General features: G+C 41.2%; 1 protein-coding gene across 1 annotated transcript; it reads right to left on the bottom strand.

Annotated features, from left to right (window-relative positions):
- Window positions 1-77: 77 nt before the first annotated feature.
- lrrc8c (leucine rich repeat containing 8 VRAC subunit C) lies at window positions 78-11060 on the bottom strand. Its single transcript, XM_068707898.1, has 3 exons — window positions 10874-11060; window positions 6246-6388; window positions 78-4795 (listed from the first exon to the last, which is right to left on the bottom strand). The coding sequence occupies exons 2-3, from the start codon at window positions 6381-6383 to the stop codon at window positions 2546-2548; spliced, it is 2388 nt and encodes a 795-aa protein (XP_068563999.1). The 5' UTR covers window positions 6384-6388; window positions 10874-11060; the 3' UTR covers window positions 78-2545.
- Window positions 11061-22036: the final 10976 nt, after the last annotated feature.

Genomic DNA, 22036 nt, shown 5'->3' with positions numbered 1-22036 from the left:
CCTAAAATACAAGTAGATCTGTATGTTTAATAAAGAACCCTGTTTGTCAACAGAGACAGACACAACTTTATTTCCATGCGGGTCTCATTTATTTGTCTTTGCACAATGTCACAAGAGTAGTTATATGATCCAATGAACTGTTTCTGCTTGTTTTCCCCAATAATTTTTTTTCTCCCCTTATTTTGTTTTTGGTATATTTGCACACAATTCCCGCCTAAGGGACACCAGTAGAAAAATAGCCATTTGGGTAGCACTGGTAGAGTAACAGAAATGTTTACCAATGTGCGTTGTCCCTGTAAAAATAAATACAAATAAAATTCATTAATTTATAATAATACATTTTGCAGAGTCCAACTTCCCTTGTAAGTTCAGTCATTATTTACAAATATATAAGTTCCCTTATTTTACCTATTTTTACTTTCCTTCTTCATATGCATGTATTTGGTAAATACAGATTCATTAATTAATTTATTCTAGGACTGGTCCTATTGCAGCCACACGCTTTTTTCACATTTTGGCGGGAAAATTGTGCAATGAGGGCCCCCCCCCCCAATAACTTTAAAAATGTTTGTTCTAGACACTTAGACAACTTAATTTTTTCATTGGTGCCTCCTGTGCGCATAATAATAGACTAATCTTCTTTGCCTTATTAATCCTCACCAGCAAGTACTATCTAATCCCACAACACAATTGTGCAGTGACCCCATTCCGATATCAAGTAATTAAATAGATGTTATTAGGAGTTTTGTGCTGTTCGATCTTTAACAATGTTCAACCTAAGCTGTGGCATTTACAAATATATACATTTTGAAGGGTTAACAACATAAAAAATACAGTTTATAATAAAACATTTTTGTAATAGGCTGCACACTTCTTGTGCACATTTCAAGAGCTGAAGGAAAACACCATTGTGACAAGTCCTTTAAGTTTAATGCACTTTAAATTGGCATCTTTCAGATACAGAATTGTTCAGCCAAGACTTTACATGTAGGCCTACTTATGTGAAATATACCCTTTGTTTAATTGCATCTGCCCTGCTGCGGTCCATGACAACTAACAGTCTCTTGAAGAAAATAAAATACTTTATAAGGGCAACAGTAGATATATACAATACAGCGTACTTAAGGCTACTGGCCTAAATACACCCTCAGTGAGCTCTTCGATAAGATTTACATTCAGTAATCAAATTATTTATTGTAGCAGTGACAGGAAATGTCCATTTAAACATGATTTGGGGGAAAAGCCTTATTCGCTTTCTTGCCGAGAATAAGATGAGAAGATCAATATCACTCGTGTCTGTATGTGAAGCTACAGCCAGGAGAAAGATTTGAAACAGAGGGAAGTAGCTAGCCTGGTTCTGTTTAATGATTCAAAAATATCTTCCTACCAGCACCTCGGATATCTCACTACTTAGGAGTGGGAGTGTACGGATTGCTACTGTGATATTGCTACTTTGATACTTACAAGCTACTCATTTAGTGTCGATTCCTTCAAAAAAAATATTGATGTATAGATATCGATATATAAATAAATATAAACGTGGATGGCTACATCGTCTCCAAATGTCTTCATCACTTTTGGATATTGTTTTTGCCAAAACAGTCCTGACATATTTACCTGGCTCGTGCCACATGACAGTGAAAGCCAATGTGCCGTCAGAACCTGGCGCACAGTTGCACACTTCCACCTCAAACGTTGAAGAATGGCAGAAAGGAAATGTAGCGTGATGCGGTGCTACTAGATAAAAATACAGCAAGATGCACTATTTGTGACAATAGTGCAAAAGTGTCGCTCGAGTAACCTCCTAACATTTAAAAACACCATAACCTGAAAGTTATAAGGGGGCTTATTACTTAATCATAGTATTTATGAAAAATACTGGACTATTCTTTTTTTTTGCACTTAGTAGCAACGGTTTTTGTTGTAGTTTTCCTATTTGTTTTTGTAATAAATTTCCCCAAATTTTCCCATTATTTTGAAAATTTCACATTCCTATTTAAGACATGATTAGTATAAGGTATTTAAGGTATAAGGTAATTGGTATTGGAATCATTACAATTGTAAAAAAAATAAAAATAATTGTGTATTGTATCTAATTAAAAGTATTTTGTATCACCCATCCCTAATTAACAGACTCCAGGACCTGGATCAAGCCAAAGCATAGTCCAGCATGTTACTCCCCATAAAACCACATCTTGTCCTTTTCACATTTACTTTTTTGTGCAGATGAAACAAACAAGCTATATGACGTGTTAGTCAGTTGGCTTCAGAGGTGCTGATTGGTCTTTGTGCTAAGCTAGCAGCTAACTGTCAGCAAGAACTATTCCTTTAAGAAGATTTTTTTAGTTGGATAATATGTCAAAAACAAAATAAGCACCCCCGTTGCAGCCACAATCTATGTGACAATATATCAATAAGTAATTTTTCCCTCCGTCAAGGAAACAAGAAAGATAACTTAACAGTAGTGTAAAGATGGTAATGAGTTCATACAAAACGAATGCTTTGAATTGGTAGACAGCAGGCACTGTGGCGACAATAAGGCATCTTACTCAGCCTTCATTTGGTCCCTGACATCAGAAGGCAGAGTTTCAAATAGTGTCTCTTCCACTATAAGGCCACTGCGCTTCAAAGCGCGACAGCAACCAAGCTCTTGTGGCAGAATCTCAAAGTGGTTGTATTTGAGGTCCAAGTATGTCAGTTGAGCTAAGTAGGAAATCTTTGGCGAGAGTATGGACAGCGAGTTCTTGCCAAGCTTTAGCGTTTTGAGCTTTTTGCAAAAGAACAGCTCATCTGGTAGATTTTCGATTTTGTTACAGGTGACAGAGAAATACTGTAGACTCTGAAGGACTCCAATCTCTGGAGGGATGAACCGGATGTCATTGTTGGACAGGTCCAGGTAGCGCAGCTTGTTGCACAAGAACAGGTGCGAAGGCAATATCTCAATCTTGTTGTGGCTGAAGTAGAGGCGCTCTAGGTAGCTGAGCTTCTTGATGTGCTCTGGGATATACATGATGCCGTTGTACCACAGTTTGAGACAAATTAGTTTTCGAAGGTGTTGGAAGCTGATGATCTCCTCTATTGAGCGAAGGTTATTCTCCTTCAGGTCGAGCTCTTGCAGATTCGTTAGGCTGAAGATCGCGTGTGGGATGCGTTCCAGATCACAACGCACCAGCTCCAGCTCGATCAGGTTGGTCATCTTTTTCAGGTTGTTGAGCATTACTAGTTTAGAGCCATCATTGTGGAAGTACAGCCGCTGCAGATGGCTGGAGACATCCACTATGGACTGGGGTATCTTTGTCAAATTACTCTTGAGGGACAGAGTTTTCAGACACTTCATCTCCCGCAGCGACTCAAGAACTATATTTTTGGAGACATCAGGGCATAGAGACCCGGTGAGATAGAGCTCCTCCAGGTTGCGCAGTCCATACATCCAGTGTGGAAGTTCCCTGTTATCATCGAATTTCACGCGAAGCACTTTCAGGTTCTCTTTGAGGAAGGAGGTAGCTGTTGTGTGCAACTTTAAAGAGCTTTGGTATAGAGACAGCTCCTGCAGGTCTTCCAGCTGCGCGATGGAGGCAGGGATGGTGACATTGTTGATGATCTCCAGCTTGAGTGACTGCAGCTCCGTCAACTCGAAGACAGGGTCGGGTAACCCAGGGAGCATGAAGAGCTGAAGTTCAAGTCTGTTGTTGCCGTTAGTCTGCAGTCTCTGACGCAATTTCTCCGCGGTCCACTCGTGGTTGAGGTTGAGCTGCTTCAGTTTGTTCTCACTGACCTCGGACAGAAAAACGGCGAACCGCTTTGAATACAGCGGGTCATACTGATCAATCATGTGCAGCATGAAAGCAAAGTCGTTCTTGACGTCGGGGATGTCGTTGATGCCCGTTTCCTGTCGCACATACTCAAAGGAGTACTCTTTCAGTGAGCGGTAAAACAGCCAGTAAGAGGTGTAAAGGCTTGTCAAGCCATAGACGGCCACCAAACACAGGTAACAGTAGGACAACTTAGAAAACAGATGAGCCATTGTGTGGTTACATTCAAAGTACTTGTAGCCCGTCATGTCCTGGATCTCAACTGTGCACTCCACTCTATTCTGCACTTTATTCACTAGGGAACTATTATAAGCAATGATCAGTAGGAATTTGAACACCTTGAACACTGTCTGCCGAACGTACATAAGATAGAGGATGTCCCCTTCCTCAACGTGCAAACGGAACTTCTTCACCTTTTCAAAAAGAGCTTTGGCTTGTTCGCCCTCTTTTTTGTCAAGAGCACTAGCTGAAGGCTTGTCCACTACGATCTTCTCCGGGATCGACCGGAGGGACTGCGTCTTCTCCAGACTTTCTTCTCCAGGAGACAAAGTGATGTTAGACCTAGAAGTGGTGCTCTTTTTATCTTCCTTTTCCTCAGGATTTTCTCCGGATACCTCCGACAAAGCTCGCGTGGTCCAAGGAGAGTCGAAGCACTTGCCAAGCATGGAGATGAAATGCTCTATTTTAGAGCTCGAGCCAGGGAATTTGAACCAAAAGTTGCTACACACCATGAAAATGAGAGTGTGTATAAGAACCAAATAGGGGAAGTACTTGGCATACCAGTGCAGAGCCTTCTCATAACACATCTGATTGATGAAACTGTACTGTTGAAGATCCAGATCGGTTTTTAGACCTGTCATTTCTCTTGGTGCGGCTGAAATATTGGATTGCAGGTGTAACAGTGACTTCGATTCCACTTCACTTGTGTTCACCGGGAGCGACGGGACTCTCCGAGGAAGGCATATGATTTTATCTTGCATTACCTGAAACAAAATGAGTGAGAAAAAAAAAAAGACAGATCAGTTTGCTCCGGGGCCGGTACATGGTTAGAAACCTCCTGAACACACCTTTGTACCTGGTGGAAAACTAAATACAACCCAAGGCATCACAGTCAAGAAAGTCTCACAGCACACCACAGCAGCTTCAGCAAAAGCTTCTTCCCATCCGCATTAACGCATTGACTCACTGCCAACGAACAGCTCTGAAAGGTAAATAAAGTAACCTCAACTTCCTGCATTGACCAGGTGTTTTCTGATTACGTGAGTAACCTGATTTCTCTGAGAAATGTGTACTGAGTGCATGTAAACATACTGAATATTTGTCAAAAGTTGCCATCAGTAAACAAGAACCGGCTTTAGTGTTTACCGTACAGTACATGTTGAGAAACAGCTGCTTCACTCTGCAATAACAGGAAATGGGACGCTTTAATTCAATGGTCGCATGACTGAAGGAGAGAGATTTTGTGCGCTTTGTCAAGCTGTCTGATTCTAAACTGTCAAATGCAGTATTTTAAGTGCAAACTAACTTAATTTGTGAAGAGTGAATGCAAAAGGACAGTATTACTAAACTAAGGGCAATGCAGCTGTGCTGCAGCACCACTGACTGAAATGCAAAGTCAGGTCTGCTGGGGTCTCCAAAGAGCTGATCTGCAGAATTTTACAAACTCAGTCTCTCTCTGTACTTCTCCCTTTAACTCTAATGTTGTGTGCGACAATGAAGCAATTACACAAAATGGCATGTTGATAATGGTCTGACTTATAATGTAAACTTGGCCACATAAATAATTTAATAAATTATTAGAAACTATTCGATCATGTCAAAACATTGTTGTAGTGAGAGTGGGAAACAAGAGCTGTTCCCACACTGATAAATATCCTGTTAACAGTTTTTCTAATAAATGTTTTGCTATAATTTCCAAGATTTACACTACAAAGTATCGCAGGAGCCAAAAAACGGTCCTATTTGTCACAGAGAGAAAAGTTAAGCGCCAGGCCACAGGAGTTTGGAATCTTGTGTTTACTAAAAGGGGCTGGGTGGGTAAATGTTTCCACTGGTGAACTCCTGTTGGGCTGAATGCTTCCTTTGCTGTACACAGTCCCGGTTGTAAAAACAGGGAATTACTGCTTTTGAGCTGCTGCCAATGCACGAGGCAGAGCAGTAATGTTCTATCGGAGAGCTTGAGTGAATTAAATCACTCTAGATGTTCTGAAAAAAATAGTAGGACAACTCCTTTTATCTTATAAACATGTTGCAGTTTAAAGTGAAGTTACATTAGCGTGCATTATCTAGTTTCCCCTTCACTTTCAAGCAAATGGTTACAGTCAAAAAGTGGAAACACAAGCGGCACAAGCCATTACATAACCTTCATGTAACTCATGAAGGAGAAGCCTGTTCACCAAAGTAGAGACATCATGGTGAGGCTTTGTCACTGACCTGAAGAGTGCATCCGAAGACACCAATCATGAGCATGACAACAGACAGGTAGTCGGTGAACACGTCCCACCACGGCTTCAGGACTCTGAATGCTGGCTGCTGTTCAGAGAACTGCCGGAATTCCATCACAGGAATCATGATGCCTGTTAACAAAAAAAAAAGTGGAAAATTATCCCATATCACTTTCCGTCTGTGCAAAGGAAAAAACAACAACGCCATTATTGCAATCACAGTGTAAAGGAGATTCCGGTTTGCAACAACTCACAACAATAACTTGTGAGCCTTCATTCAAATACCTCTCAAGATGAATTGTAATTGCTTCAATCCTCAATTTTTCATCTGGCGCCTCCATCAGGTCAAACTTTTTTTGCCCAAATATCTGCCCAAATGAACCACATTCCAATCCGCCTCAGCTGTACTTTGTGTCTGATGCTCATTAGCTAACGTTAGCATGCTCCCAAGCTGTACTAAGAGAGTGAACATGCTAAAACATACCTTCTTCATCAGCATTTTAGCACTGTCATTGTGAGCATGTTAGCATGCTGTTAGCATTCAGCTCAAAGTACAGCTGGGCCTTACAGGGCCACTAGCATGGCTTCATGCCTGGTTTGTGATGTGAACGCCGTATTTGTAGCCTAGCGTTTACCGTGCAATTGTTATGACGAAAGATGACCAAATACCAAAACTAATGTCATTCCCATCAGCCTCTCCTGTGTTTAGAGCTACTTAGCAAATTGCTTGAGAACATGCCAAAGGATAAGAAGGTGAACATACCTGCTAAACATCAGCATGTTAGCATTGTCAAGGTGAGCATGTTTGCATGTTGACGTTAGCAATTAGCTCAACGCACCGCTGTGCCTGACATTGAGCCTCCTAGAGCAGAACGCTCTTTTACCTAATTTAAACTTCTGCTTCCACTGAGCCACAGGGAAAGTTTGCAGAGACTATAAGTCAGACATTAGGCTGCATTCACACCTAATCAGTCATCGCAGTGAAGCAGTGGGGCACCACAGGGGATGCCGGGAGAGATTCAGCGTTGCCTGCGTTGAGACAGAGTCAACTTTTGTGGCCAATCGCACAACCGGCGATCAATGGGCCATTGGTCACCTGAGTTGCTATGAATGCAGCTTTAGACTACATCCACATTACTCCGTTTCTATTTGAAAACGCATATGTTTTGCTACGTTTACACTGAGCGTCCGCACTACGCCGGCGTTTTCGAGCACCGAAAACGGAGGACTTTAGAAACGCTCCCGAAGATACGTTTGGAAACTCCGGGTAGCGTATTCGTCTGGACGGACGGAAACGCATAAGTCTACCAGGTCGACAACCAGGTTCATTTAACGTGGACAACTGATTACAGGCAATGCTGACCTTGTTGCCTTTACTAGCAGCTGTTGTCCAGTTAAAGTCTGCATGTCTGCGGAGGAAACAGCTGTTATTGCAGCAATCAGTGAGGAGTGAGAGAGAGATCAGTGAGCGGAGAGAGAGAGAGAAAGAGAGAGAGAGAGAGAGAGAGAGAGAGGGAGAGAGAGACCCGCAGCGCTGTAACTAACGTTAAGTCTGAAAAATAAAACTTATAAAACTTTCCACGAACTGTATCTGTTTGAGTTGATAGAGGAAGATTTGAGAGAAGATCTTAAGTATCAAACACGTACTTACGATCATTAAAGACTACTTTATTACTCTGGTTGCTTAGTTACAAAATACGACAATCTACTTCCTGTTTACATCGGTGCATGCCCAGCGTACGCGAAGAGTCACGTGATATTCGTTTCCAGGCGTGTGGTGTGGACGGAGATCATTTCGGAAATGATGGCTGAAACGCCGTGTGGACGGAGATCGTTTTCGTTTGAAAACTCTGTTTCCAAACGGAGTAATATGGATGTAGCCTTAGTCTTGTATAATATGGACTCAAAAACACAAATCGTCTTTGCACCTTGAATTTTCACACCATGTCCTCTTTGGTGATTGCTCAGTGATAAACAGAGACCAGTGATTACAGAATGTGTCCTCAAACTGATGACTCCCTCTCTAGTGGAGCTCCAACATTATACAAATGCACATTACAAATGTAACTATTTAAAAGTCAGCGCCCATAAACAACTAAATAAATGACTCATTTTGTCGAGTTGACGTCAAAGTCCAAGAAACACTTTGAAAAATGACTTTCCCATGTACCCGATGGCTGACAAAAAAGACTATTAAGCTATTACTGTCTTAAAAGACTATTCAAAATCTGTCTTTGTTAACGCATGTAGCATGAAAAAGAGTGGTGTGTCCCTGATGCAGCTTTCTGCTCACACTCTGTGCTCACCTTCTGTAAAGTGCTTACTACAGCTGCAAGTGTCCTATTTCTTTTGTCTGTCTGGCAGTAGGTTGGCTGCAGTGTCATTCAAACTTAAAAGGCCCAGTCGGTGAGAATTCTCTATCAGCACCAGTGATCTCCGTGTGAAATATATTTAACATGATTATAGTATGATGCGTTCAATGAGCTGGTGGAAACAATAATAATGTCAAAATACAAATATGTCCCGTATGTGTCTCAAAAGTTTATGCTGGTATAATGAAAAATCTACAAGGTGCCAGACCATAATGTATTTGCATCATCTGCAGCTCCACAGGCCCATATTGTCAAGTGCTGTCAATAGCTGAATACATCTACACTCAAACTCCCGTTCATTATTAATGAGTTTAGCTGCAAGGTAACGTTGAATAGGTAGCTGAAAGCCTGGGGGCTTTTAGAGACATCACAGTTTTGATAGTTCCATAAAACATTTGTATTGATCCTTCCATCTCAGTGTCATGTCAACAGGCAGGATGTATTCGGGGGATGTTTACACTGAACTGTCTACAGACGGTTGAAGGGCCAAGAAACATTTTCCTCACTCAGCTCTAGTTGTATCTATCCAAGCAGGTTTTGTGTTAGAGTTTCAGATATCCATCTCAATTGAATTTTGTATTGAAAAAAATCCAACTGCGACATCTGTTTCCAGAAACAATGATCTAGTTACTCTGGGTTATACGCAGACCTTGCTGAGAACAGGTTTTGTTGGAACTACTTTTTAAAGAAATAGTCCCCATGAAAAAATGTTAATAGTGTGTTTTAGCTTATACTTGTACTCCACAACATTATAAAATTAGACTTTTTAGTCCATTAAATGTATTTGACAGCGATAGTGGTTAAGATAAGTTGACCTTCCCAACCTTTCCCCAACTGTGGACTGTTGTTCTATCGACAATTCCGTGACGTCCCAGCCACACTCTGCTGAATGCTGAAAGGCGATGATGATGATGATGATGGGTTGCTTATCTTACTTACAGATTACCAGCTTTACTTCAAAATCCCTCTATTTTTGTTAGGGGAGTGACGGCGTGTTAAGGATAAATTGCGGTGCGGACTACAAGGTAATGTTAGGTACATTTTCTCATAGACTTCTATACAATCAGACTTCTTTGCACCACCAGAAGACTCCCCCTGATGGCCATGAGAGAGAATGCAGGTTTAAGGCTTTTTTCGCATTTGGCTTCACTTTCAGACCTGGAGGTTGCAGCCTGTTTGCAAGGGAGTGATACTAATAATGAAAAGAGTTTATAAAAGGGTTGTAGGCAGTCAGAGGAGGTCAACGTCTTCTCACTAGTAAAGCTCCCCAAAAGAAACCACGTTTCCCACAATGCAACACAAAAGTGTCTTCGTTCAGATCCTCGATGCTTCCAAAATGCCCACATCTTACAAACCCCACATCTCCAGCTTGTAATACAGACCTTCTATTAAAAAGTATCAAGACCACACATACAAGTAAACTGAACCACCATATGTGAAATTGGTGGAGTACCCCTTTAAGGGTAAGAGACCTATTAATCCTTAAATTAATAGCTAATACATTATAATCTGGCTGGATGGCAAAAGTTAAAAATAGTTACTAAACGTCATCTGTATGGCCACTTTATGCTGTTTTAATATCGGGGTGGATTCTCTGACACAGAGAAAGGAGGAATTTGGGTCAGGGTGTGAAGCCTGCAGTTTGTATTGGGTCCTTAGGAAAAACCCTGTCTTTGCACTGGATGAGTCAGCCATTGAGTTGAGCTGAACGGGCCATATCCTTGTCCCTTCCTGACAGGAAATGTGTCTGAATCCCAAAAACAGACTTTGTTTGGAACACACCCAGCCCCAGGCGTACAAAAAGTCCTGTCTCGTTAAGGATATGGAGAAGAAGAAGAAGAAAAAAAACTACCCGCATTGCAGAAAAAAAACACCTATTAATGAGGCGCACTTTTATAGACTTTAGTTAGAAGCTCCTAAAAAAAAAAGTGTTAATCCAGTCAGAAGAGCTGCGGATTCATCCCGAGATCAGCACGAGCCACCAAGAAGCCATCCGGTTAGACGCTTTGAGTTCCCCGTTTTAGGATTCTGAGGACACATAGGGTGAACGCGGCTCTGAGGCGCGGGCACGCAAACGAATGCGTAGCCTATATTCACGACGACCGTCCGTTTGAACACACCAGGTAAACTAACGGTAACCGCGGCGTAAACCGGTTGGCGAGACGCTCGTCACGCTACAGTTCTACACGTCGCACCAACACGCTCCGTGTTATTCCTCCATCGCAGCGGTGCTGTGGTGACCTACCTTGCGTTAGATGAGCGCTGGAGTTGAGGATGTGACAGCTCGGCTTTTCATGCGATGAGGTTTCGGATCATGATGGTGCGCGGTTGTGCCCCCCTTTTTTTCCCCTTCTCTGTCCGCCAACCCTCCTGGATCCTCGTCCGGGACCATGCAGGCATGCAGCCCTCTGTCAGACACACAGGGGCGTGGACTTGTGGAGAAACCCAAGCAGAGACTCCACTGTGTGTGTGTGTGTGTGTGTGGTGAATGTTGTTTATGAGGCGGCTGAGGGGAGGAAAGGCCAAAACAGGAGCAGTCCTTCTGCTAATAATACTCGCAGGAACAAAACAACAACAACAGCTTCAGCACCATTCTCCTTTGTGTTTGCATTTTTGCCTTTCAGTCTAATGAAAAGTATCTTTGAGTTCAAGTCAATACAAGTATATTTTTTTTATGATTATACACCATACAGTACATAAGTACACATCCTGTACTTATAGGTAAGAGTAGCCTACACCAAAACAAGTAAAAGTATCCTTTATTGTAAATCCTACCCAAGTAAAAATACAACAGAAGTAGCCTATCATATTTATACAAAATATATGTATATTTAAAATATATATGTTTTTCAGCCATAGAGACATGATAGAGGTGGTAATGTCCTGGCCGACATGCTGGTGGTCGGAGGCTGCAGCTGCCTCAGTTTTTGAAGCTAGTATGCAGAAATCATAATAAGTTATCATATAAAACCAGACGACCCGATGAACCCATTGGTACCAACAACATCACATCACGCTCGCTTGTCAGGACGAGGCTTGAAAACAGGAATTGCAATTTTTCAGAGGGTTCCCTTAAACTCGCACCTCAAGACAGGTGAATGCTAATGTGTTCTATGTGTACACACACGTCTCCCTGTCACAGACGTGTCCACTTTTTAATAATCCCCGTGCAGTTTGCATGTACTATGAATTACATTACTATTCTAAAAATCTCAGTGTATAAAATGACCTGTTGTGACCTCTAGGATGATCACAGCCTCAAACTAGAGAACCTGTGGCGTTCAGAGGAAGCATGGCTTTAGGTATATTGACAATGAGGGGGTTCCTGAGCCGTTTCCAGTAAGTGTTGGCGTCTTCTACAGGTTTGTTGTCATTCTTATTTAGGACAAACAGCTGAGATGCTTAGTGTCACAGGAAGTTCACACAAACACTCACATGAGGACGTCAGCCTTGGTAAACGTAAAACAATAAGAACGGATCATTCTAAAACGTATTTTTCTCTTAATGTAGTTTTTTTTTGCAGGATTTTGGAAAATATTTTTTTTTATCAATTCTCAAGTTAACTTTAAGACCATATCTGTGCAATAAATAGTATCAACAGAAAAAAACTATTTATGAGACAGGTCACAATGTTCTAAGCCCTTTTACACTTTCACAATTTATTGTAATTAATTAATCAGTTAATTATTATTTCTGATTTATGACTGAGCTGCATCAGTTAGGTATTCAGGTTCCCAGCTTTCAGATGATGTAAACCACTTCTTTGGCATTTACTGTTGACCTGCCATCTAACCCTTAGAGATCCCTTGTCCCCATCTAAAAGGACAAAGGTGGGTCTATGTGAGTCTCTTAGGATTCTCTTATAATGATCTTCTATGATATAGTTCTCATGACGTATATGTATTTATGATGTACCTTGTTGTTCCTTTCACTCTTTCTTTACGGAGCGTTTTATTAAAAGCTTTGTAAATAAGAAGTGGCCGTAGTCACCGTGACGTCACCCATTGGTCTGCTGTTTTAAAGCCTTGAGTTCAGCATTTTGACCGTCGCCATCTTGGTTTCTGACCGTTGCCGTCTTATTCTTTTGCAATCCGAAGTGACAGCAAAGGGTGGAGCTAGTAACACCCCTTAATTGCACTGTAGAGACATTTATGGACCAAAATAGTTTCACTCATGTCCCTCATTGGACACTCCAACTTGCCTTTCTGCCGGTCTGCGGCAACAATTGGCCTTAAGCCACGTGACCTTAAGGCCAACCCACCATTGCAGGTAAGCCATTGGCTGATATGTGTGTGGATGTATATGATTGGCTGTCTCATATTTTTTCACCTCTTGATATTTTGTTCTGCTTCATACCTACCCTGTAGTAAGTGTTGCTGGAGTTTTGAGCTCTTTAGACTTTTTTTCCCTTCTCCACCTTGAGAATTGTTGGAATGGCTCAATATTTGGTGCATTTATGGTTCACAGAGGATGTATTCTAATGACTACGTGATCCTCAGTCTTTTCTTCTAGCACCACCATGAGGTTGACATTTCAGCTCTTTATTGAAATATGTTTCCATCTATCGTCTGTGATCCCAGAGGGTGAGGAGTAATAATCTTAATCTCCTGACTTTTCATGAAGTGAAACCATCGGGTTATTTCATCCAATACTTTGGTTTTATGACCAAATACCTGACATCCCAATCAGCCTCAGCTGAACTTATATATATTCTGTGAGAAGAGACACCGATTCAATTTCACTGCTTTAGAGTATAAACTTTATCGGTGTCAACGTAAAAAAACCTTTTAGAATGGCATCATGTAAAATTGCACAATGCATCTGTCTGTATGTGTGCATAATCTGCATATACGTATGTATTCATAATCTATACTTGTGTGTACAGTATGTGGCCCTTTGGGGGTGAATGACACTTCAACATGTGAACAGGGGAGGCGAGGGATTGAACGTCCAACCCTGTGATGAATGAACAACCTGCTACTCCTAAATCACATACTGCATGTGCCATATAAATAAAGTTTATCATCAGCAGAGTATTATTATTATCGACTCCTTGAAGCCTTTCAATATTTGTTAAAAAATATGAATGGAAAAGGCTGAAGCAGTTCCAAGAAATACCAACTGATGATAAAATCAACTGATGCTTAATATGCGATATTTCAGCTCTTTATTGAAATATTTTTCCATCTGTGATCTCAGAGGATCATCTCCTGACCTCTCATTTTGAGCAACCATCAAGTCAGGGGAAGAGGTTCAGCCATCATCCCTGCTATCAGGGATTCTAGTTCTCTGGCCAAATCAGTGTCGCCCGACTCCGCTGGTGCAGCGGGGGACTCCATCGCTGTGGACGCTGATGTTGCGGAGTCCAAGCAGAAGGACTCATAGTCATTGAGCAGGTCACTGAAGCTGCTGACGTCCACAGTGGAGAAAGTTTCCGTATGAGGACGCTGCACCTGGATGGTCTCCATCGCACTCGCCTTTTGGGTGGATGGCTCCGTCACAAATGTGTGTGTGGGAGGAGCCTCCACCACCCCAGTGTGCACTGAGGTCACACACCGCCTCTTTGTCTGCTGGAGGACCTCTCCAGATGTAGACGCTGCTGTACAAACAAACAAAACACCGATCAATCCTCTAAGACTTGGTAAAGGACGGTAAAAGCTTCTTCTTCTATGTATTTTGACTCTCGATGATCTATCATAATCCAACAGGAGCCTGGCATGAAGTTTTCATCCCATTTGACATGAAAACCAGCTGTGATCCTCAGAAATATTGTCTGACCTTCAGCCATCTTGGCGGCCTTGCTCCTGTTCCTCTTCCTCTTTACTCCCTACACAAAAACAAACACGTTAGACTTTCCATCTGACAGGAGCTGATAAAAACAAGACTCTTTCACTGACTTTGTTTCATAAGCTCTCGTATTCTGGCGTTAACATGAGTTGTACATACGTAATTGTTGCTGTTTGACCAGTCAGGGTGGCGCTCAGCATGTAGACGTTTCTCTACAGCTGCCTGCTGGTAATATTTGGCCTGTCCTGCATGGGAAAGAGACTTCCACTGTGGAAAGAGGACAACATTAATGAGAGCGGGCTTCCACAGACTCCCACAATGCATTTGTGTCAGAACAGTTTGCGTTAAGACGTGTTCTCTAGTTATGAGACGATAACTGAAAATCATCAAAGGTTCCTGTCCAGATGTGAAGATTTAGATTTAGAGGAAAGAGTTTTCTTGGACACTGATCAATAAAGAATAAGCACATCAGCAGAATCTTTGACCAAACTGTCATGAAGGTTGCGTAACATCGAGTGTCTCTCAGAGCAAACGCACTTACCTTCTGTCCCAGGATGCTGTTGATAACCGCCATCCCGCCGGTGTTCATGTCGGCCTCGTGGTTCGGCCTCTGCTCCTTCATGAACAACATGAAGGCGTTTGGCGGCTTCTTGACGTACGGCCCATCGAGGCGCTTGCCTTCACGCTTTCTCTTTCTGTGGGAATACGGAACAAGACAGAAGCATTTTAGGAAGAAGCTCTGAAGTGAGCAGAATAATACAAGACATGGGCGAAATGCATCATCGTCTGTGCTGTGCTGCTCATTAAAAAAGACCGATTATTATAATATTCATGCAGGAATATTGGTCGACAAATAACAGACACAACAGCTGAAAAAATAGAAAAGGTGAATGTGGTTTGTTTAAGAGTTGGTGACCACTGCCAAAGATCATGAGCCAGTCATAAAAAAGTGCACATTGACCAGAACTGCAGAGCTTACTTTGTGTTAACGGTGTTCGGTGGAGGAGCAGCCGAGTTGAACAAGGAGAAGCTCTCTGGAAGCTGGTACAGCACTTGTCCATTCCTACACAGAGACAGAGAGACAGAGAGACTTTAGTCCATAGAAAGATTGTGTTTGAAGATAAACAGAAGCTCAGTGTGTGTGTGTGTGTGTGTGTGTGTGTGTGTGTGTGTGTGTGTGTGTGTGTGTGTGTGTGTGTGTGTGTGTGTGTGTGTGTGTGTGTGTGTGTGTGTGTGTGTGTGTGTGTGTTACTTACAGGACTCCAACAATAGGCAGGTCCTTGAACAGGTCTTGCACCACAGGAACATTGTTATACTGGAGACACAAACACACACAGAGCGGCTGGTTAGAGAAGCTGCAATGGTGTCACCTGTCTATCAGGCTACATCACTGCAAGAACATCTGGACAAAGTTACTGGTTTACTGATGGAATTAAGCTGCAATTCAGTTGAATTATTAAAATAATACTTGTAATAAAACGGATATTCTCTAATTCCAGGTCTTTCAAAAAAATATTTGAATGATTGCGTCATGCATGAATAATTAAACAACCTTTCCATTCTGTCATGTTGTAAGTTAAGGTAGGGTTTGTAAGTTGTTGAAAGTATTAGAATATCATCTAATGCTCATTACATTCAACATCAAGTGAGATAAAGTGTACTTATATTAAAATCATGTTCTGTCCTCCATATGTTTGTTCTAATGCATCCACCATTGATACCAGGGCTGCTACTAATGATCACTTCCATTATTGATTGATTGATTAACCGTTTGGGCTTTAAATTGCAATAAATAGTCCAAAAAATGTCCATCACAATGTCTTCAAATTCCCTTTTTGGTCAAAGTCCCCAAAAGATTCACACTTGAAAAGCTGCAACCTGTGAATTATGGTCATTGTTGTTAAAAAATGAAATGAATTGATTATTTCAAATAGTTGCAGATCTACTTTGAATTAATGGACTGATCCTTTCAGCTCTGACTGATGCTGATCTTTTCTGATGCAGGTATTGATAAAACTCTTATGATATCTCTCCCTGACCTCTTCTTATCTTACCAGTCCCTGGCTATGAGAACCTGCCTGATTGTACAGGAGACCTGGCTGCTCAGATCTGTGTGGGTCTGCTCCCAGGGGGGTGCACCCATCCATCCCAGCAGGGACAATAGGAGGAGGTGGAGCTGGATCACAACTACCATCCCAGAGGGTGGATAGCAGATCGTTCAACTCCTGATCTGACAGCAGGTTGTTGATGTCCTGATCTGATAGGAGATCGTTCAACTCCTGATCTGTTAGCAGGTTGTCAATGTCCTGATCTGATAGGAGATCATTCAACTCCTGATCTGACATCAGGTTTTTGACGTCCTGATCTGACATCAGGTTTTTGACGTCCTGATCTGACATCAGGTTTTTGACATCCTGATCTGACAGCAGGTTTTTGACGTCCTGATCTGACAGCAGGTTGTTGAACTCCAGATCCAGATCAAAAACAGATTCTGCACTCTGATCCATGTTGTAAGACATGTTTGCTGTCTTCCTAGTCAGATAATCATAATGATAATAAAACAATAATAATAGCTGAATTAGAAATATCATCTAAAGTAAACACACAGCACAATAACAATCTATTACTGACAGAATAATAAAATCCTGATGTGTCTTAGGGGTGTAACGGTTCACAACATTCTCGGTTCGGTTCACTACGATACAGTGGTGCCACGGTTCGGTACGGTTCGGTACGTTTTCAGTACAGCAAAAAAGCAGAAATGCCAAATCCTCGCTGGTGAGACTCTCAAGTCGTCTTTAATAATGAAAGGTCGTGTTTGATACTTAAGATCTTCTCTAAAATCTTCCTCTATAAACTCAAACAGACACGTTTCCTGGAAAGTGAACATCCGGTCACGTGATAGCAGCGTGGCCAATCAGGGAAGGACATCGCGGTACGTCGGGTGGGTTGCCATGTTTGGGCGCAGTGGCTCCACCAATTTCAGCTAAATATTTTTTTTCAAAAGCAATTTAATATTATTCAAACGTATTGTTGGGTTCGTAATGCGCACCGAACGGTTCAATAGGAATACGTGTGTCGTTACAGCCCTAGTCTGGAGGGAAAGTTACCACTGAGAAATACAATGATGTTTTCTTTCTGCTACTTTATACTTCTAATGTACTACAGTTCAAAGGAAAACACGTTACATTTTACTCCACTGCACTTATTTGACAGCTACAGTTCCTACTTATTTTACAGATAAACATTTTACACAACTTATACTTTTATGAAATACTATGCATTTTTTAAAAAGGTGAAATAATTGTATAACTATGCACCATTTCCTCTAAAGTCCCATCTGAAATTAGAGAAATTGTCTCATGAATGTGATTTGAATTTAGCTCATGATGAGATTTTGAAGGGCTGTAATTTAAAAAATGCTACATCAGAATCTCCTGTTCCTCTCTGAGTTTCACCTTGAGGTGGTTTGCTGTTAACCTGAGGTGAAATGATTTCACCTACATGCTACATTTAAATACAGCTTACATGTTGATGAATCAGTATTAATAATCCAATAATATAAAATATGATATAAACTTTGAACTGAGCCAATCTGCATGATACGTTATTATGCTGATAATACTTGTGAATCTTTCTTCAACAATTCTTTGAGGTGAACAATTTGACAATTAACAGAGCAGAGGAAATATGTTTAAGTAAAGTTTAGAGAGATAATAACATCCACTTCATGAGTGTTTAACTTGTACGTGAGTGAAAACAGACATTTTCACGGAGCTGATCAGCTGTTAGAGTACTTACTTAATAGTTCACTGACGGTGGAGTTCGTTGAGTTCGTTGACTTTGTGTAAAGTGGTTTTCTTCCAGGAGAAAATGAGTTGTTCACACGGTGAAGTCAAAAGGTGAAATGAGGAGAAGTGAGCGACACACTCTATAGAGCCTCACCGAACGTTCCGTTTCTGCATAAATTAGAACGTTTAATGATGACGTTATTCCGAGCTATAGCTGCTGAGATCTCACGTAATTAGCATGAGATATGTTTAATATGATCACCTGTAATGAAATGGGTATTGTTAATAAATGTTTGTAATATTGTGTCATGCATGAAGTGAAAATATGCCCAGCCTGCACGGCCTGACAATACGCCATAAATGCATATTAATCAGAACCACAGCGCTGTGTGTACGTTTTCAAACAATAAAATATAGTAAAAAAAAATCCTTAAATCATTGTCTGACTATGTTACTGGAGGAACCATGAATTAGTAAATATTTCCTCCTGTCGGCAAATCTTTAATTAAACAGCCATCCAGCGTACAACAGAATATTTCAAAGTTTAGTCAAGATATTTTTATTTTCATTTAATCTCCACAATGCATGAACTCGTCCAACGCATTACAATGAATACAACATACTATAAACCTCTTCTGTGAACCTACAAAGGCCAAATAATAGTAATATTACAAACGCAGATCTTATTCATGTGATGCCCAATGAAAGGAACATTCTGCATGAATAATATGCATTTTATCTTATATTACAGAACATACCACAGGATGCTATGGTATGGATTCTAGGTAACCACTTTAGAACCACACATTGACTGTGGTTTGAAGATTTCCCTTCCAGACAGAGCGATTGTGCAGATCCCATGTATCGCATTATTAATCGCAATGTAAACTGTAAATGATTGCAAATGGGAAATTATCTTTTACTTTCCATCTCCACATTTCCATCACAGCATCTCTTTAAATGTAACTCGTAGAACTTGGGAGGGCAGATGCTGACTGATCAATGCATCCCACATCCGGCTGCTGCAAAGGGCAGCCTACCCACACGGTGAATCACTCTGCAGCCTCTGGACCAGTGTACATCGGCAAGATATTAAAACATGCATCATCTTTAATTCCTTAAATACATTCAGCTGGTGCAAAAAAAGAATGCAGTATTATACAGCTCTCCATATGGTGTGGTTGTGTTGTAACCATTTTTTATGAGGACCCTCCCCTTCCTTCAGCCAAAAGAGAATAGGGGCGGATCCACAGACGCACCTCCAGCAAAACCATTGTTTATTATCTCCACCAGGAAGATCATGAGATTGGTCGCTTGTGTGTGCGCGTCTGTGAATGAGTGTGTCTGTCCACGGCTAATGTCGTGTTTTTGTATGCTGACTTGGGTAGAAGTGGCAGTTGCGACAACACATCATTAGGAAGTTATGAGTGACCTGAGGCTTATGTTCAGCGCTGCTGCTGAAAGCCTCGTCGTCATTTTCGTAAAAGTCGTTTGTTTATCCGTTCACAAAATGAAACCGCTGCGAGAAGTGAGGAAGAGCCGCTTGGATTTGACAGCGATGTAACACAGAGCAGATGCACGAACACGTTCAGTGCGTTACAGAACGGATTCCCAGAAACGCTGGAAACCTCCATGGGAAATACTGCAGGCCACCAGGTGTTGTACAGGCCAAACATCTTCAAACGAATCAAGAATTTAAACACAAGAGAGAGACTGGTGATAATGCGTATGACGTATCCACACAGACTGCTGACTGCAAACTGGATGCAGGGAGAAAACTCTCTCTTCACGCAGTAGTTTCCTGATACGTCAAACAGAGAGTTGTTCAACTTCATTCTGACTTTGTTCGTGCAAACTTAACACCCTGCTTGACGACAGTTAGTGCTGTTGTTGTGCTATCTTGCTGTTATTCCTGAAGATATCGACATTAATATTGTATTGACACCATTTATTACTTCTTTAAAGGCGTCAGGCAAAGATATTTTAACTCCATGTGACTTGAGGTCCTGCTCTACAATGAAGGAAGCGATAAAAAGATTGGCCACCAGATGGCAGTATGCAGAAGAACCATTTAATCTTGCATCCAGCACGGCACCAGTAATTCCAGGAGATGGCCATCTCTCCTCACAGATGCTGACAGGATAGATATATCTAAAGAGACATTTCACGTTATTATTCTCCTTTACTAATATTTGTACAATTTAATTTTCTTAAAACAAAATAATTGTGCTTTATTTGTAAATTAAAAGCCTTATTCATAATAAAGTAATGCATGCGGCATCTGCCTTTCATGTCAATGGTCACTGATTCAAGGCTCGCTCTGACAATGTAAGAGAGTGATAAAACTGTCACTCAATTCAGGGATAAATATTTTCTGCGTTAATATAATAAATCTTACTGATAATTTTTATGTCAGTTTGTTACGATAGTATGAATGTTTCCTTATTTTATGAAAATAAGAAAAAAAATGAGCATCGTTTCTCTTTGTGGTGACTTTTGCTGGATACCTGGAGCGATCTGACTTTACCGATCATAGTTACCATGATCGTCACAGAAAAACAGCATGAAGGTACTTTTTTTTCAGGCCTGCGGTGCAAAATTTTGTAAAGAGTTCACGGCTTCTGGTGTTAAAAACAAAATAGATAGATTTCGATTTAGAGATACACCAATGCGATCCTTTTCTGCCGTTCATCTTCGTTTTAGAGCTAGAACTCCAGACTTCCTGTTTACATTTAAGTACTGAGATGCATCCAATAATACATCTGGGTTCTTCACATAAGATTTCGGTCCACGCCTATGATGTCCTTTTATTCATTTGGGATCCTGAGACGTCTGTTGCCCCCCTGCTGGATCGACTAAACAAATTTGGCTCCTTCTCAGGGTATAGGAATAATTGGGTTAACAGTAAACTAATGTGTTCATCACAAGTGGGCATTCCTGAAGACCATTAAGATTGTCTGAGACAAATTCACAGGTTTGTGTATTGTAGTTACAAGAAAACTGGCCTTGTTATGGGGGCATAATTAGGATTAAAAAAGTGAAATAATTGGAGAAAAGCATTGATTTTTTTTGAACAACTGTCTTATCTCAATGGTGGGACGCATCATTGCATTAAAAATGGTAGCTTTGCCAAGGTTTTTTAATACATTTTTCAGCCCATTCCAGTGAGCATCCCTCCATCTTACTTCAGGAAACGAGACGTTGCTGTTTCATCTTTCATTTGGTCTGGTAAGGTTCCTTGAATTTCTAGGGAAGCAGTTGAGTAAAGGTGCGAAGGTGGATGTGGTCTCTCCCCAGTTCAAACTGTACTACATGCCCATTTATTGACACATTTTGGCTTGCTGGTGTCGTTGCCCTCCTGATAGTAACCTGAAAGAGATGCCTGCATACATATCAAGCAACTTTTCTGCAAGCTTCCCTCTCTCCCAGCACTCCTTAAAAGTCCAACAAAGGCTACAAATAGACATATTTTACAGGAATAATCCCATAATCCCAAAATCCTTGAAAGTTTGGTCTCAGGCGTTATCAATATTAAAAGCCCCTCCACAACACGGAGGGAGACGGGTATCGTGTTTCTTACATTTCTATAAAGACGATCACCTCGCCTCTTTCCAGCTACTGCAGCAGGCCTTTCTGCTCAGCTCACCTCCCCATGCTGCTTCACTAAGAGGTGCTGTGTCTGCTTTGTGCACCATCTATCAAAATCTAGATAACCCATCGTCAAATTCCTTCAGGGAAGAATCGGGTACTGAAATTATACAAGTGTGGAAAGCCTTTATTGAACATATTCACAGTAGCTACATTGATCTGTGTGAAATATATTTAAATGA

This window comes from Cebidichthys violaceus, unplaced genomic scaffold (genome assembly GCF_023349555.1).
Source record: "Cebidichthys violaceus isolate CVI_PGR_0920_01 unplaced genomic scaffold, fCebVio1.0.p SCAF_13, whole genome shotgun sequence".
NCBI classification, from domain to species: domain Eukaryota; kingdom Metazoa; phylum Chordata; class Actinopteri; order Perciformes; family Stichaeidae; genus Cebidichthys; species Cebidichthys violaceus.
Note: the sequence above shows the minus strand (reverse complement) of the source record. Positions and strands in the feature narration are given on the sequence as shown.

What these genes read in the sequence shown, in the direction of transcription:
- lrrc8c (XM_068707898.1), bottom strand. Translation starts at nt 6,383, where the DNA reads ATGATTCCTGTGATGGAATTCCGGCAGTTCTCTGAACAGCAGCCAGCA. An exon ending in TCTTCGGATGCACTCTTCAG is followed by an intron (nt 4,796 to 6,245) that starts GTCAGTGACAAA and finishes ATTTTGTTTCAG; the next exon opens with GTAATGCAAGATAAAATCAT.